This window comes from Biomphalaria glabrata, chromosome 1 (assembly GCF_947242115.1).
Source record: "Biomphalaria glabrata chromosome 1, xgBioGlab47.1, whole genome shotgun sequence".
Classification (NCBI taxonomy): domain Eukaryota; kingdom Metazoa; phylum Mollusca; class Gastropoda; family Planorbidae; genus Biomphalaria; species Biomphalaria glabrata.
Window position 1 is genome coordinate 79,326,606 of NC_074711.1, and position 16,255 is coordinate 79,342,860.

General features: G+C 39.2%; 1 protein-coding gene across 2 annotated transcripts in view; it reads right to left on the reverse strand.

The window, feature by feature from the left end:
• LOC106068574 (reversion-inducing cysteine-rich protein with Kazal motifs-like) overlaps positions 1–16,255 on the reverse strand; it is a 112,486-nt gene that overhangs the window by 77,801 nt on the left and 18,430 nt on the right. For both annotated transcript variants that reach the window (XM_056017362.1, XM_056017353.1), the window contains exons 3-4: positions 1,029–1,103; positions 135–168 (exon numbers count right to left, since the gene is read on the reverse strand). In XM_056017362.1, coding sequence (XP_055873337.1) covers positions 135–168; positions 1,029–1,103 — 109 coding nt within the window. The remainder of the gene's footprint in view (positions 1–134; positions 169–1,028; positions 1,104–16,255) is intronic.

Consider the following 16,255-nt stretch of genomic DNA (forward strand, 5'->3'; position numbering starts at 1 on the left):
CACAACCTGACAACATGGCCCAGAGTTGCCCCTATACAAACAACAGCTAAATACACAACACGCACAAACGACACAAAAACGAAAGCAACAAGGAAACAAACACGTGAGTGGATACAGTTCTCCGATGTACTCACCAGGTAAGCCATTGATGCACTGCCAAAAGTCCGTCTGAAACAATGATGTAAGGTCACAATTAAAATAGATCATTCCAACTTTTATTCTGACCTCTAATGGTATGCTCTTACTTAAAAGTTAAATTCTATTTCGAGACATTAATATCAAGGGAAGTAATTTGACAAAATTTTAAAACATTTTTAAGGCCTATCGATTCACGTAAGTTGTGTTCCCGGCCAGAAGACACCAACGAGTTTTAATTGGCTTTCTCAGAGAACCAGAATAGGCGGACTTGGGGTATATCCCTAAAATCAAGTCTTATCATCTTATCTTATAAACTACAGATGTTACTTCTAAAAAGAAGATGATTACGTCCTACGCGTGTTCCAAGGTCAATTCGACCCTAGATGTTAACAATCGAAACTCTACAAAGTCATTGCTTTTCCTGCCTGACTCAGGCAACCCATTCCATGCTCTAAAAGCACTAGGGAAGAAGGAGTATTTGTACACATTTGTCCTAGCATATGGAACACGGAATGTGCCTTTATCTTGATGTCTGAGTATTTTATTAGGTTTTGTCTCTATATCTGAAGATTATGGTTTAGTGTTTTATGTATTATTGCTACTTTACTTGTAAGTCTTCTCTCCTGAAGGGTTTCTAAATTTAGTGATTTTACTGAAGGAGTTACTCTAGTCAAATGTGAATATTCGTTTGTAATGAATCTCTCTGCTCTAATGTGTGTCTGTTCCAGTTTCTTAATGCTTTCTTGAGTCAAAGTAATCGAAGACCTTACACGTGGAACAAGGCATAATTTTTAGTTTTATAAAGTAGAATTTTGACTATTTAAAGAGAATGGATTCAGAACAGCCAAAACATAAATTAATAAGCTAAATTTGAAAAGCTATTCGCTTACCATCTCTGGTGGACATCCTTCTGCCAACGAGTGTAGCATCTGAAGTTGGGGTATGACCGAACTCAAGGTTTGTATCTGGAAACAGAGAGATCAAATAAGAAACACAGCCTCTACCTAGATCTAATTCAATAATGGTACCAATAGTCTGTTGATAAACAAAACATTCAGTCATGACATTCAATCAGATGGAAAGATCATCAACTGATAGGAGGACCAATAAGATATACACGTGAGTCATTAGGGTTTGGTTAAACTGTTAGGCTGTACAGCAGGGGTTCTCAACGTGTGGGTCGCGACCCCCTTGGGGGTCGATGGAGGATTTTCCAGGGGTCGCCTAAGACCATCGAAAATATGGATTGTTTTTGTCTACTCTTCTATTGCTGTGTGTGTGGGGGGGGGGGGGGAGGGGTCGCGGCAGAGAGGGTATTGTAAAAAGGGGTCGCCGATCTTAAAAGGCTTAGAACCACTGCTGTACAGGAAATTTTCAAAAGTTCCAGAAGTGACAGAAAATGGTTTTATGGACTTAAATCATAATAATAATTTTGTCTGTCTGGTAAAAAGTTTGTACACGTGACTTCTCCCACACCCAATTTCAGATCAAGCTGAAATTTAGTACATTTTTTTCTTTTACATGACAACACAAGAATCAATAAAAAAAAATCAATTAGTTAATTAGCTATTGAAATTAATTATTTTGCTTGGTATTGAACAAGGGAAAGAAATTGTACTGATGTGGCGCCATAAGTTGAATTAGTCCCCTTCAAACTATGTAGAAAAGAAATAGATGGCCGCTTTAAAGTTGGAGACTAACAATAGTATCCATAGGGATTCGACACCGAGCCCCCTCGGCTATGCTGTTTATTCCATTCCGTCAATAACATATCTGTTCACTGTTATTTGGCGCGATATTGGACTAATAGACTAAATGTATCCGCTCGTATTTTTAATTGATAAAAGGTGGCAGGGGATATAGGTACAAATAGATTTTGTAAGACTATTTCATTATTTCACTTCAAATGATTGGGGGGGGGGGGGGCACACGCGTAAGTGAGGAAGGAGGTCAGGGTCACATTGTGTTTGTTTTAAATGACAGAAACTACTTTCAGTACCAAGAATGACGAATAGAATGTACAGAAAATAGAATCGGGAAAAAAAAAAAGGAAATTTTATTTAAAATAAAAATTATTACAAAGTGAAAATGTAGCCTTTGTCCAGTAGCCATAAAAATATATGAAATGCCTTGACGATCAATCAGATTATCTATCTATCTATCTATCTATCTATCTATCTATCTATCTATCTATCTATCTATCTATCTATCTATCTATCTATCTATCTATCTATCTATCTATCTGTCTGTCTGTCTGTCTATCTAGCTATCTATGTTAACCAGTGTGTGTGTGTATATATATATACTTAAAATTGAAAAAAAAAAAAAAGAGGCCCATGTTGGGGGCGTTGTCTGGCATTTCGATGATAGAAACTGAAATTAGGCATAGCTCTCGATTCACCAATCCTTGTATTTGTGTCTTACTGACTTGGCTTGTCTATTTACTTGGTGTTTACAGATGAAGTTTAGATTGAATATGCCGAGAGCTCGTCTCGAGACAGACCGTCTATAAACAATGAGGGAGTAGGCCACGGGCCGGTATTTGTCTTCCAGGCCAAGATAAGACCGGGCGTCGTAGGCCGATCAAATCCTCGTTTATCACGAGACCTGTTCGAGGGCTGAAAGGGAGATTGTGATTTATCAAAGGTGGGGAAAGGAAGAGGAAAGAGGGGGGTGGGTATCTTTTGAGTGAAAACAAAAATGCATGGAACTTTATTAGATATAAGAATTAAATCACGACTACAGATAAATAAAACTTAAAAGTGACTAGAAAATTAGAATAGATTCAATAAATTGGTCTTCTATGTGTTCTGTTTGGGTTGCAGAGTTACTGAAGCTGTGTGGTTTGACTGTTCGTCCCTTTCCCCCCCCCCCTTTCTATTCACCTAGCTGACCCAGCAAGTACTACTGTGTGGTGATACCACTGACAGCAGTTCGACCATTGGCAACAATTTCATGACGCGATCAAGAGAAGACGAATGGGAGAAATGGAAAGTATATCTAGCAGACGATGACGTCGATGTCTTGCTTTCTAGGTCACATTCAAATATTTACAATTTTTTAATTACCAAGAAACGAAATTATTCCAATTAATGTGGCTTTGAAGCGCGCGAGCACGCAAAATCACAAGTTGAAAAGTATTTTGTGAATTTTTACACATTTCTGTTTAAATAGAACTTTTTTTTTAAGTTTCAAAACACAGCTAAACAAAACACTTTAAACCCAGACTTAACGATTTTCGAAAGAATATTATCACATCGGTGTGTCACTATTCGAAGCAAGCTTATACTGGAGTAAGATACAGAGGCATATCCCTGGGAGGAAAATTGTTGCAGAGTTTAAACATGATTTATACTCAAAAATGTTTTTAAGTAAAGAGTGAAGTTTATCAAGCTTCCATGTATACGTCTGTGTCATCTTCGGGCACATTTCTAGCGCCCCCCCCCCCGACCACTCAGGACCCCCCCCCCTACTCTCTTAAGGTAAGGACTCCGACGTTGAGCTAGATTCACGACTCTCTGAAATGAATCCTCGGGTCAACAGATCAAGTTTGCGAAAGGCCGACTGGTTGGTTTCAAGCGGTAAACAGAGACCCCAGCAGAAGGGTCACGTTACGTATTGTTGGTACATCACCTGGTCTTAAGGTGGGCAGGTGCCTAGGTTGATTAGGTAACAGGTACAATAAGTCGATACCTGTAAAGTATGCTTGTGTAAGGGAAGAGGTGCGTTGTCCTTTCTAGTGCTTGCTTCTTGAAGAAATAGATGTCGCTGTTAAGTCGGGGGTTAGGGACATTGTTCTTTCGTTTAGGTTTAGCCTTTCCCAGAGCAGTAAACTCAGCCAAGCTAAACGAAACAACTTTCTGATCTTCAATTCTGAAGGAACTCAAGAGACATATTTTTAAACAAAACACTTCGGACTTAAAAGTGTTTGACTCCCCCATCTTGGGTCATGACCTGCCGACAATCAGTAGGAATGGGAGGTAGTAGCTCTCTAGTCATGTGAAACATCCTAGACTTATTAACACTCACAGTTAGAACGCACAAAACACAGTTGACTATTAGCTAAACCCTAAACCCAACCAACTATGTAGCTGGTTATAAAAATGGCCACACTACGCTTGGTCATACAAATAGTCACATTGTCGTTGGGCAGAGCTAGGTTTCACTAATGCAGACTCACGTATCTCATAGACTAGCCATAAACCATTTTCTAATATATATATATTTTTGAAGCCAGCTAACTGTAGTGACTGAGTAATTATTGGTTAAACATCTTCTACAAATCTCCTTAGTCGAGCTCCACAAACACACGAATGCGTGGCTAGAGCCAGAAAGAAACTGGCATCTTTACACCCTTTGAATTCTGTTCCATGGGATAAAAGCAGTTCGTTTCACGTCCAGCTTACAACAACGGTGAGATTAAGGTGAGGAAAGCCCACCAACGTCAAGCAGTGAAAAGAAAAGTGTGAGGAGATTCTATGGCCCCAACCGGCCTCAACGCTCATCACAACAGCCCCAATGTGCGTGATTCAGTTCAGCGAAAATTCCATGCAACTAAAATGTTAATTTATTTATTAGTCCTAAAAATGTAATAAAATATTTCTAAAAGTCCGTTACTAGCTTTGGATTTCATTCTTCATATAAAAACAACGAATTTCAAAGAAAAACAAACTCTCCCACGTGACCTATCAGATGTTTTTCAGTCGATTGTAAACAAGTTCTTCTTTTACGCTTCTCTCTCGTAAATTCCATTTCCTATTCTCTTTCAACGCAGAGAAATATTATCAATTTCCCCAACAATCAAAGCAACTAATAAATTGTTGGGCTGTATCTGTTTACAGGTCACGTGGGATAACCAGAACACAGAGATCGGGTCATTAGCACACACGGACAGGTCAGTAACACACACATGCACGCACACACAACCACAGACACACTTTCTGACACTGCTTTACAAAAAAAATAAATTTGAAGTTCATTATTTGCGCTTTAGAAATAAGATCCATCGACCAGTTAAGGCTGCTCTTTGAAGCTCCTATATTTTTTTTTAGTTTGATTTCAAAGGGAAACTGATACCGTTTTTAGAAAAAAAACTGATTACTAAATAAAAAGGTTTTAATATTTTGATGATCAACATCTTTGTAATGAATTCTCTTTGTCTTTCTCTCATCTCTTTGTCTTTCTCTCATCTCTCTGTCTCTTTCTAGTTATATATCTCGGACTTTGAGTATTTACTTTTAACTCTAATAAATTTTTTTAACCTTAATGTTGTTTTTTTTAAATTTAAAATCGAAGACAACGATATCTTGAAAGTTCATTATAAATTCTCTGAAATGAATATTCTGCTTTGTATTATCAAAGAAATGATCAGACCATATCTTTATTATTGTTAGTTATTCATTTACAAAACAGTGGTTCCAAACAGTTTCTTTGACGCTGACTCCACTTGTAATGGGTGGGGTGTGTGGTCGAGAGGCTATAAGTACGCTTGAGCTTGCCTTGGCTTCCTATCAATGGGGCTCAAGGTTCGACACCGACTCGGGCAGAGTTGTGTTTACTGAGCGCCTAAAGGCAGCACGGAAAAACCTTCTCCCAGATACCCCTTCCCATCAATCAATGAGATTGGCCTATGGCTCTATGGTCATGCTATAAGCATGAAACTTGTGCTATACAAAAGCTATTAAAAAAAATTAAAGTGACCCTCGACAGAGCAAAATAAGTAGGGCCTCGATCCATGGTTTGGAAACCCTTACTCTAGACAGCCATTGATTTAGGGCTCTCTTTGCTTCTCTGTCTGTCATCGGAGCATCAGATTTAACTTGTTGATGTATCAAGATACATTAACCACTCCAATGTGTTATAATACAATACAGGTACTTATACACCCAGTACTAACATCATTCATCAGAAAATCCAACCAAATGTTATACTTTGACAAAAATACCAAGAATAAAATTCAGGTGAAATATATTGTTTATATCCCACCCCCCTCCAAAGAATCTAAATCTCACGCCTACATGTATCACCTTACCCCCTTTTTGTTCCCATTCGTCTTTTCCCAATGAGACAAGAAACACGCCCGTTGGCCCCAGATGTCCCAGGCATCCCCCGCTCCCTTCCCGTACATTCCTTTAATGCAACCTATGCAATTAGTGTTTGAAAAAAAAAAGTACAAAAAGAAAAAAAAAACAGAAGGGAGGTGTGAGGAAGCCAGCTCTTATATAGGTACCAACGCAAAGACCAGGCCATCATTAATATTTTAACATGCTATAAAACTTGACAAGGAGAGACCAGGGGCCTCATACAGGAGACACACTCGTTCTTACCATATCACGCCAATTGTCGTGACCATATGAAAGATTGGCCCCCCATCGTCTTAATGAAACCTTCACACCTGACCTCAGTACCTTTAGCAGACGATATATCCCTCCCCACTCTCTTTCTAAAAAAGAAAATGACGAAAAAAAAACCACCTCCCAAAAACTATTGTTCCAACTTCGTCTCGTGCAAGATTTTTTTATTTCCCAGGATACCTCTCCAGTTAATCGGTTAAACCTTTTGTCAATCTGTGACTAGTTAGAGGCTACTAAAAGTAAGGGCTTTAGACTACCGAGGGAGACCAAAAACATGAAGTAATTAATATGTGATTAAATGATTAATAAAGATTAATTCCCCGAATCACATATACACACACGTATTGAAAAGTAAATTAACACATACACGCAAGTGGCATTCCTTTACAGAGTACACGATAGGCAACAAACAGTTGATAAAAAAAAAAACTATACAAAGTGAGCACTTAAAGAAAAAAATATATTTCTCCACTACATCCAATAACATAGACCTCAACCGAGACCATTCATTATAGAAGACCTGAGCACTGACCTCCAACGTCAAAGCCTGTGGGCAGTTTAGACCAATAGCTTGTTGCCACGTCGCACAGACCTGTGATGTGGCAACGAGCTGTTGGTCTAAGCTGCCCGCAGGATGTGACGTGTCAGGTTAGTGTCCAGGCATTCTAAAACGAATGGTCTTGCCTCAACCATGTCAACGACTGCTCTTTTAATTTAGTATCTATCAAAGTGCTAAAGACAGTGCTCTTTCAATTTAGTATCTATCAAAGTGCTAAAGACAGTGCTCTTTTAATTTAGTATCTATCAAAGTGCTAAAGACAGTGCTCTTTCAATTTAGTATCTATCAAAGTGCTAAAGACAGTGCTCTTTCAATTTAGTATCTATCAAAGTGCTAAAGACAGTGCTCTTTCAATTTAGTATCTATCAAAGTGCTAAAGACAGTGCTCTTTCAATTTAGTATCTATCAAAGTGCTAAAGACATTGCTCTTTTAATTTAGTATCTATCAAAGTGCTAAAGACAGTGCTCTTTTAATTTAGTATCTATCAAAGTGCTAAAGACAGTGCTCTTTCAATTTAGTATCTATCAAAGTGCTAAAGACAGTGCTCTTTCAATTTAGTATCTATCAAAGTGCTAAAGACAGTGCTCTTTCAATTTAGTATCTATCAAAGTGCTAAAGACAGTGCTCTTTTAATTTAGTATCTATCAAAGTGCTAAAGACAGTGCTCTTTCAATTTAGTATCTATCAAAGTGCTAAAGACAGTGCTCTTTTAATTTAGTATCTATCAAAGTGCTAAAGACAGTGCTCTTTCAATTTAGTATCTATCAAAGTGCTAAAGACAGTGCTCTTTCAATTTAGTATCTATCAAAGTGCTAAAGACAGTGCTCTTTCAATTTAGTATCTATCAAAGTGCTAAAGACAGTGCTCTTTTAATTTAGTATCTATCAAAGTGCTAAAGACAGTGCTCTTTCAATTTAGTATCTATCAAAGTGCTAAAGACAGTGCTCTTTCAATTTAGTATCTATCAAAGTGCTAAAGACATTGCTCTTTTAATTTAGTATCTATCAAAGTGCTAAAGACATTGCTCTTTTAATTTAGTATCTATCAAAGTGCTAAAGACATTGCTCTTTTAATTTAGTATCTATGGTTGTCTGTATTTATACGTAACAGTTGTCTTTATGCTTGTCAATTGTCTTTAAGCCTGTCTGTCGTCTTTGATGTGGAGTCGACGAGTTAAGTCTCAAGCGTCATTTCTATCTCATGAGCCTGACGACAATGGAGATCTACGTCCCGAGAAGAGGTATCCCAGTCCACAACGCGCCCATCTCTCTCTCTCTCTCTCCAATATAAAACTTCCGTACAACCCTACTCAAAGATAACTCATTACGGTTGAACAGTAAGGCTCAATCATTTTCAAGATGATAAAACGGTGAGTTCACTCCCCTCCACCCCCTCCCCTTCCTTTAACATGGTTAGTCCCAAGCGGACAAGAGTTAACGAGAACCTGCTGGCTATTAATCACGTGACAACAATCTTATGCTAGCAAAGAGACTGAAAGCCAAGTCCTCCCTATGTCTCCCCCCCTCCTTCCCACACACCCAATTTTTTTCAAAGTGTACATTCTTAAAACAAAATGTTTTGCTTCTCATAAAACGAGGAGATGTAGAGGAGGAGGAGGGGAGCTGGGGGGAGGAACGGTGGACTAAGGCTGAAAAGAGTTAAACACTAACATTAGGCCACTTTAAAGTTGATGAGTTCAGGAGTCATGGCGACTCACCCCGCCCCCCTCACCGACTTCCCCACCGGCTGAATCCTTGTTCCCTAGCTGCCAGTTGCCATTTAGAAGTAGCTCTATTTATCCTCCCAACGGTCGCTCCAAGAGCCTCGGCTCTACCTATACGTCCCCTCTCGTTGAAATTAGTCATGTGGTATTAAGGGGAAAATCCGTTTTCGTTTCTAGCTTCCGCTATTTTACTTTTACTTTTATTTCCACCCCCACCCCTTCACATTCTTAAAGAAAACTTTTTTTCTAATGGAGTTTATGGTCAGACTTGAGACTGTTTTTTTTTATTTAAAGTTTTTTTTTCTTTGGTCATCGCATGACAGGTTGTTTATTTTTAGCCCTCACAACAGCGAGACGTTTTGTATTTATTTTGAAGTAGATTTATCACGCGCAAAGAGTCACCTGGTTAGCGTCAGTGAGAGTCAGTGTCAACATGAGCTCAACTTGAAGATTAAAAAATGGAGCAGATTTTTTCTTTTTGTAGGTTAAAAAAAAAATGTCCGGTCTGGGTTATTTCAGGGGCAGCAACTGCGTGAATATAAGTCTGATGTTATAGTCATTTATTTAGTGAATGGGACACTATAATGTCATGATAATGTAGTCCATTCTATTATGTAATACTGCATATTAAATTGAAAACACCGAAACAATGCCTAGCCACCATTCTATAGTTTCTATCTTGGTCTTATGTTATAAACTGCGTGTGCGTTTCCTAGGTGACTACCAGGAAGAGTTAGCAATTGGTTTTTGGGTGATGTAGAGTGATAATTGAAGTTACTATAAGTGAGGGGCTTGATAACTGGGGAGACTGTTCAGAGACGCAGAGAGTAAAGATGTGCTTTTGTAGTGAGTCAGATTTTGTTTAGAAATATTTCAGATAATTATTGCTAAACCTTTTCTTCCCTCTTTCATAATCCACACACACACACACATACAAAAAAAGGTTGCTTCACACTGTACTGAGTATCCGTGTCATGGAGAGGCATTGAACTATTATAATAATGACAATGAGGGAGCTACGAATACGATGAATATTGTTTACTCTTAACGAATCTTGACCCTAACAGTACCAGACAGAAACATTGTGAGTTTGAAACATGATGTAGATAATAATTTACTTTTTTGTTTTTTAGATAAGGTTGATAACTTAGCCTTCTTATTGACCTCTTTCAGCTATGGTTCATATTTTACATGTGATTGTGGAGCCTATTTAGGAGAGACTCTCGTCTACATATATCGCATGTTAAGGTGGCTGTCTCTTTGGTGATAGAGAAGCCAGCCAATTTACATTTGGCACGCTTTTTTTCCATAGCTGAGGTCCTTTTTTTTCGCTGTCCATAGCTTTCTTGGTCACCATCTCTCTCCATATAGTGCGCTCTAAGGCTATGTCTTCACAGTAGTCAGTATTAATATTGACTGCTTTGAGGTCTGGTTTGATTAAATCCACGTAACGGCGGTGGAGGCGACCAGTTTTTCTTGAGTTGCCCGTCGAGGAATGACTTTCGGGATGCGACTGTCCTCCATACGGCGGACACGACCAAGCCAGCGCAGGCGGCGTTGTCTGAGGATTGGGAAGATTCTGGAAAGACCTTTTCGAGCAAGGATCTCCGTGTTACACACTCTTTCTTGCCATATGATCTTCAAGATCGTTCGGAGGCAGCGCCAATGGAATGAGTTTAGTTTTCTCTTCCGCTTTGCATAGGTAGTCCACGACTCATTGCTGTACACTAGCGGGCTGAAAATGCATGCCCTGTAGACCTCCATTTTGGTCACTGTAGTGAGCTTCCGGTTTTCCCTCAGACTGGCAATAGTCTTCATTCCAGGTTTAGCCATCAAGCATATAGATTTATATGTTCTGTCTCGTTACCTACACGCGACAGCTTTATCTTCTGGAGATAGTGTCTTGTTTCACTTATAGACGCGCACGTAACATTGAACCAGTGCTGACATTTACCATTTCATGAAAAAGTGAAAGATGGTTAAATAAGTAGTTTTAAACATTTATTGGGAGACAATTGGCAGCCAGTGAAGAATGACAGACGGATCAAGTGACTGAAGCTTGTTACTTCTCAATGTTCGAAGCACCGCTAATTTAAAGTCTTGGACTGAACGCAAATCGTACACAAACTCTTGTGAAGCTTGAGAGTTAAAAAACGACTTTAGGGTTAAAAACAACAAAAACTATATCATTGAATTAAAAAAAAGTGTAGGCACAAAAAAGGGGGAGGGGATGAAGAAAAGTAAAATGGGAGGGGGGGTGAAGGTTAAAACAAAAGGATTCTCCCCCCCCCCTCTAAATAATATAAAATAAATAGAACATTTACATATGAGTTTACACTGACGTCTGGCCGCCTAGCAGTCTGCTTAGCAGAGAGACGTATTCATCCCCCAGGACGTCAGTATCAGGCCCGGCGTGGTGTGCGTCTTTCCACAATAAACCTAGCAAGGGTTTTTGATAGGCGGACAGCATGGGAGATAACTAGGGACAGGGGAGAGCAGATCTGTAAGTCATCATTTGGTGGAGCTGCTTTCCTACTTCAACTTTCGTATATGAATATTTTGAGAGAGAGAGAGAGAGAGAGAGAACGAGAGGGGAAAGAGAGAGTGAGAGAGAGAGAGAGAGAGAGAGGAAAATTAAAAGAGAGAGAGAGAGAGAGGAAAATTGAAAGAGAGAGAGAGGGAGAGATATAAGAAAATACAGTTGTCCAACGGTTCACACCAGTTTTATTAGGGAAATACCTTACAATTGACCAGCAAAAACACTTAAGAGGAAAGTACAACTGACCAGCGGTCAGCCGCCCGAAAAAAAAATCTTTATGAAGGAAGTACAGTTGACTATCGGCTCCAGTTCCAGAAAAATCTGGAAAGTGAACCTAGTAGTTCATTTATTTTTGGTAGTTTGATGAAGTTTGATCCCAATTGAATATGTGACAGAGGGCGCTACCGCTCAAGGAAGTGGACACATGAGAAACTGCAGGGTAGAAATAAGAAAATACAACTCTCCAGTCTGGATGAGAGATTGTAGACTAGCCTCGATCTGGTAGTTAATGTATGGACTAGCCTCGATATGGTAGAGAATGTATAGACTACCCTCGATCTGGTAGTTAATGTATGGACTAGCCTCGATATGGTAGAGAATGTATAGACTACCCTCGATCTGGTAGTTAATGTATGGACTAGCCTCGATATGGTAGAGAATGTATAGACTAGCCTCGATCTGGTAGAGAATGTATAGACTAGCCTCGATCTGGTAGTTAATGTATGGACAAGCCTCGATCTGGTAGAGAATGTATAGATTAGCCTCGATCTGGTAGTAAATGTATGGACTAGCCTCGATATGGTAGAGAATGTATAGATTGGCCTCGATCTGGTAGAGAATGTATAGATTAGCCTCGATCTGGTAGAGAATGTATATATTAGCCTCGATCTGGTAGAGAATGTATAGATTAGCCTCGATCTGGTAGAGAATGTATAGATTAGCCTCGATCTGGTAGTTAATGTATGGACTGAGCCTCGATCTGGTAGAGAATGTATAGACTAGCCTCGATCTGGTAGAGAATGTATAGACTACCCTCGATCTGGTAGTTAATGTATGGACTACCCTCGATCTGGTAGTTAATGTATAGACTAGCCTCGATCTGGTAGAGAATGTATAGACTACCCTCGATCTGGTAGTTAATGTATGGACTAGCCTCGATATGGTAGAGAATGTATAGACTAGCCTCGATCTGGTAGAGAATGTATAGATTAGCCTCGATCTGGTAATAGACTAGCCTCCATCTCTGAAAGATAAACGAGATCTAAAATGGTCTACAGAGAGCTCGTGGCGACACAGCAGCCATTAGATTACTAGAAAGTAAAAGAAAGATACTGGCATTATTTTAATCCCTTTGTACATGAGACACAAAGAACAGCATTAAAAAAAAACAACAACTGCTCATCAACTTGCATTGGCGTAATTTGTATTCCATAACATTCTTGGTCATTCAAATTTAATCATTTAATGCAAAGCGAATCTAAATTATTGAAAAGTTAACACAGAAACAGCTTGTGGGGGGAGGGGGGGGGAGGAGAAAAAGGAAGAAAAGAGAGTAGAGAGAGAGCTACATTCCGAAAGCTTTCCCTTCACCCGTCATTACATATGAAGTGATTAATAACTTATTGGTATGTAGGTCGGTGATATGGGTCACGTGACGCCAATAAAGACTTGAAGCGTGATACCGTGGCCATTTTTTTCTTTGATGCAGAACTTGAAAAAAAAAATCTTTTTTTATATCGACGCGAATTTCCCAGATTTAGCAGTTGATTAGGGTCTTAAGTTACAACCGTGTGGGTGTGTGCGCGCGGCGTAGGGCCGTTTCTAACATGAAGCATGACTAGACAGCCCGAGATGGGCAGTAAAAAAAAAAAATGCTTGAAAAAGTTTAGCAAGATAGTCGGCAAAAAAATATAACAGGCTGGTGTTACCGAATGTTCTTCACTTCAAGGGCCTCTCGCAATTTTCTAGCGTTTGAACGGCGCCCTCTAACCTGTTTCAAATATTCTTCCTTACTCTAGTAAGTTAACGACCATTTATTACTATCTCAAAGAAAAGATGGCGCCTCGGCGTATTCATTAAAAGCGTTTAAAATGAAGGAACCCTTGAAGCTTTTCAAAAAAACAAACGAAACAATTACTGTATTTAATACAGCGCTAACTGTTGGGAGGTGTCTCGTAGCCAGAATTAAACGCTAACTGTTGGGAGGTGTCTCCTAGCCAGAATTAAACGCTAACTGTTGGGAGGTGTCTCCTAGCCAGAATTAAACGCTAACTGTTGGGAGGTGTCTCGTAGCCAGAATTAAAGCCATTCATTCATTTTAACTACGCGCTCTACAGCTTCGTTTTAAAAGGTTTACGGTACATGGTCAATATGCATCGTTCTACAAGCGGAACAACAAAAGGAGTATTAGAATTAAGGAGGAGTACAGTAAGTCAGCTTTAACAAAAAAATGGATAAGTGTGTTGATTCCTGTGTTCTCATCGACAATGAATAATTGTGCAAAGTTTTTCAACTAGATCCGAGAATGGGAAGTGAGAGAGATAGCGTGTACAATATTCCACCCAGACAGACAGAGTGAGTTTTTGTAATAAGCTACTCATTGACTTGAGATCAAGACGTCAGTGTGTAGTCACTCAATAAATTTCTCTGTGTTGTGTCTGTTCTTTCTTGTGGAATCTTGTGGTTTTTTAATTAAAAAAAAAAAAAAAGAAAAAAAGAGTCCTTGTGATCACAAAAAATTTCCAACAAGGTTTAAAAAAGCAGTCTTAGTTTATTAACTTTAAACAGCTACTTATTTAGTTCGCATTTAGTTCGTTTTTAGAAACTGTTCTAATTGGTCTAATACCTCACAACAAATAAAACCTCTATATAAGCTCTAATAGAGAAAACTCGACTACCATAAGTGATTATTACTATGACCGGTATTATTATTCTGGATAAAATTTAATTAACATTCGATTCTAGAAGATACAAAAGTCGGACTGAGAAACTGAGATCTAGGAAGTCTGGAAGTTAAGGAGAGAACTAATTGTGATGCTTGCTGTGCTGTAGGCAAGTCACTGAAACATTCCAATAGCTTCATGAGTAACTGTTTTTCGTTCACCGCTGACACACACATACGTCACAGTGTGTCATTCAGGATGAAAGACTATTGGATAGGACAATGTAAACACGGTCTGGACGTGATTTTAATTTTAACATTTTTAATTTTGAGTTAAAGAAAACAATGCGATCAATAAGGACTCAAGTGGGGCTGTGTACATTTAGTATTATGGAGTTCTTCTGTTGTTTGTAGCGCAGAATTATACCGTGCCTCACTCACTCATTTAACATCTCCATCCAACCAGACGACATCACATCTTTACATCTCTTATAGCCGGAAATAAAACAAACAAAAAAAAGGTATTGATTTTTTTTTCTGCTATCAAACGTGAGTGGTCTAAAAAAAACCACATCGCTCATCAAGGCATCAACGCCCCTGCCCCCCTACAGAGAGCGGCTCCCTAAAGGTCATAGTGTGGAAAGTTTTGGCTCTAGAGTTCTGTAAACAATGTCAACATCTGGTGCCTGGTCTTCAGAGATTTCATATTGTCTTACTTGATGGCTGGAACCTGGAGGCGCGCCCCACTACAGCATGTTGCAATCACAGTAGGAGGGAGGCAGGCGACCTCCACCTGAATAGCAGCGTATGTCATCGGCGGAGGGAAGCAGCGATGGTGGTGGGGGGGGGGGGGGCGCGTCAGGAATTGGGGGGGGGGAGAAAGAGTTGGAAGACAAGGTGCAGTACAGGTGTCACTTCTCACCTTAAAATGCCACCTATTTTAGTCTATCACCTGTCTTACCTTGTAACGTGCGAAAGAGTATTAAAAAGATGGGGTTGGGAGGGGAATGAAAACTTGTCTTAGAGGTGAGGGCCTGGAAGTAGATTCAGAGTGAAAAAAGGAGGGATTTGAACAAGAAAAACATTTAGTTCAATAATCGACCTGACCACCTTAAGCCAAACGTCCCCCCCCCCCTCAAATTTTACATATTGTTGGGAGAGGACGATGGGAAAGGACCCCACAATGCATTGTAGATTGTACTTCAAGATGGCTTAAAGTCCTTGAAGGTCGACTCCAAATGATCGATTGAGAAGTTCAATGGTGTTTGGCACGTGCTTGCGTGTGTGTGTGTGTGTATGTGTAAAGACTTAAACAAGACAAGGTTACAAAGACAGTTTGTGTGGAAACTAAATGAAGAGTTTAATATTTAGGACAGAACGATAGGAATATAGCGCTACAATGTGGTTTGAGGACAAATGGGTACAATGTTGACAAAATACTCAGGAGAGAAGAAATATAATTTTTATAATGTAAGATTACCAATCATTCAACGATAATAATTCAATAGCTCAGCAAGATTGAATTAAAAAAAAATATGTTTCCTGGATTTTTTTTATGACACTTGAAATTTAAATTTGAATTTTTAAAACTAAGATCCCAACTAGTTGCATTTTAGGATAGGAATTGATTTTCAATAAGTTTATGCATACAAGCCTTATATGAGGGGATGTCAATATTACGATTGGGCCTCATCCCCTCTAATCCCTCAAACACAAGCATTCTCGCCCCCCCCCCCCCGTGCCCCTATCATAAACCTTGTGTCAGTGTTGAAAGCATGCAACAAGATTTGTTGAAGGGGCCATAAACCTGCTTGGACTTCCGCTTTGAAAGCTTGCAACTTGGTTGCCCAACTATATTTCACAGAGGACTCCACAGCGATTGTAGCTTAATAGATAAAGATGTTTTTTTAGCGGCACCTGTAGGGAAAAAGTCGCTAATGATTTTGTGATGTCTGTCTGTTCGTTGTCACGTTTAGGTCTCTAAAATAGCCATTTAAAACCTGATTTGACAGTCACATGTGTCGTGCTCGAAATAGGTATAAAAAAGAAACTTTTTGAAAT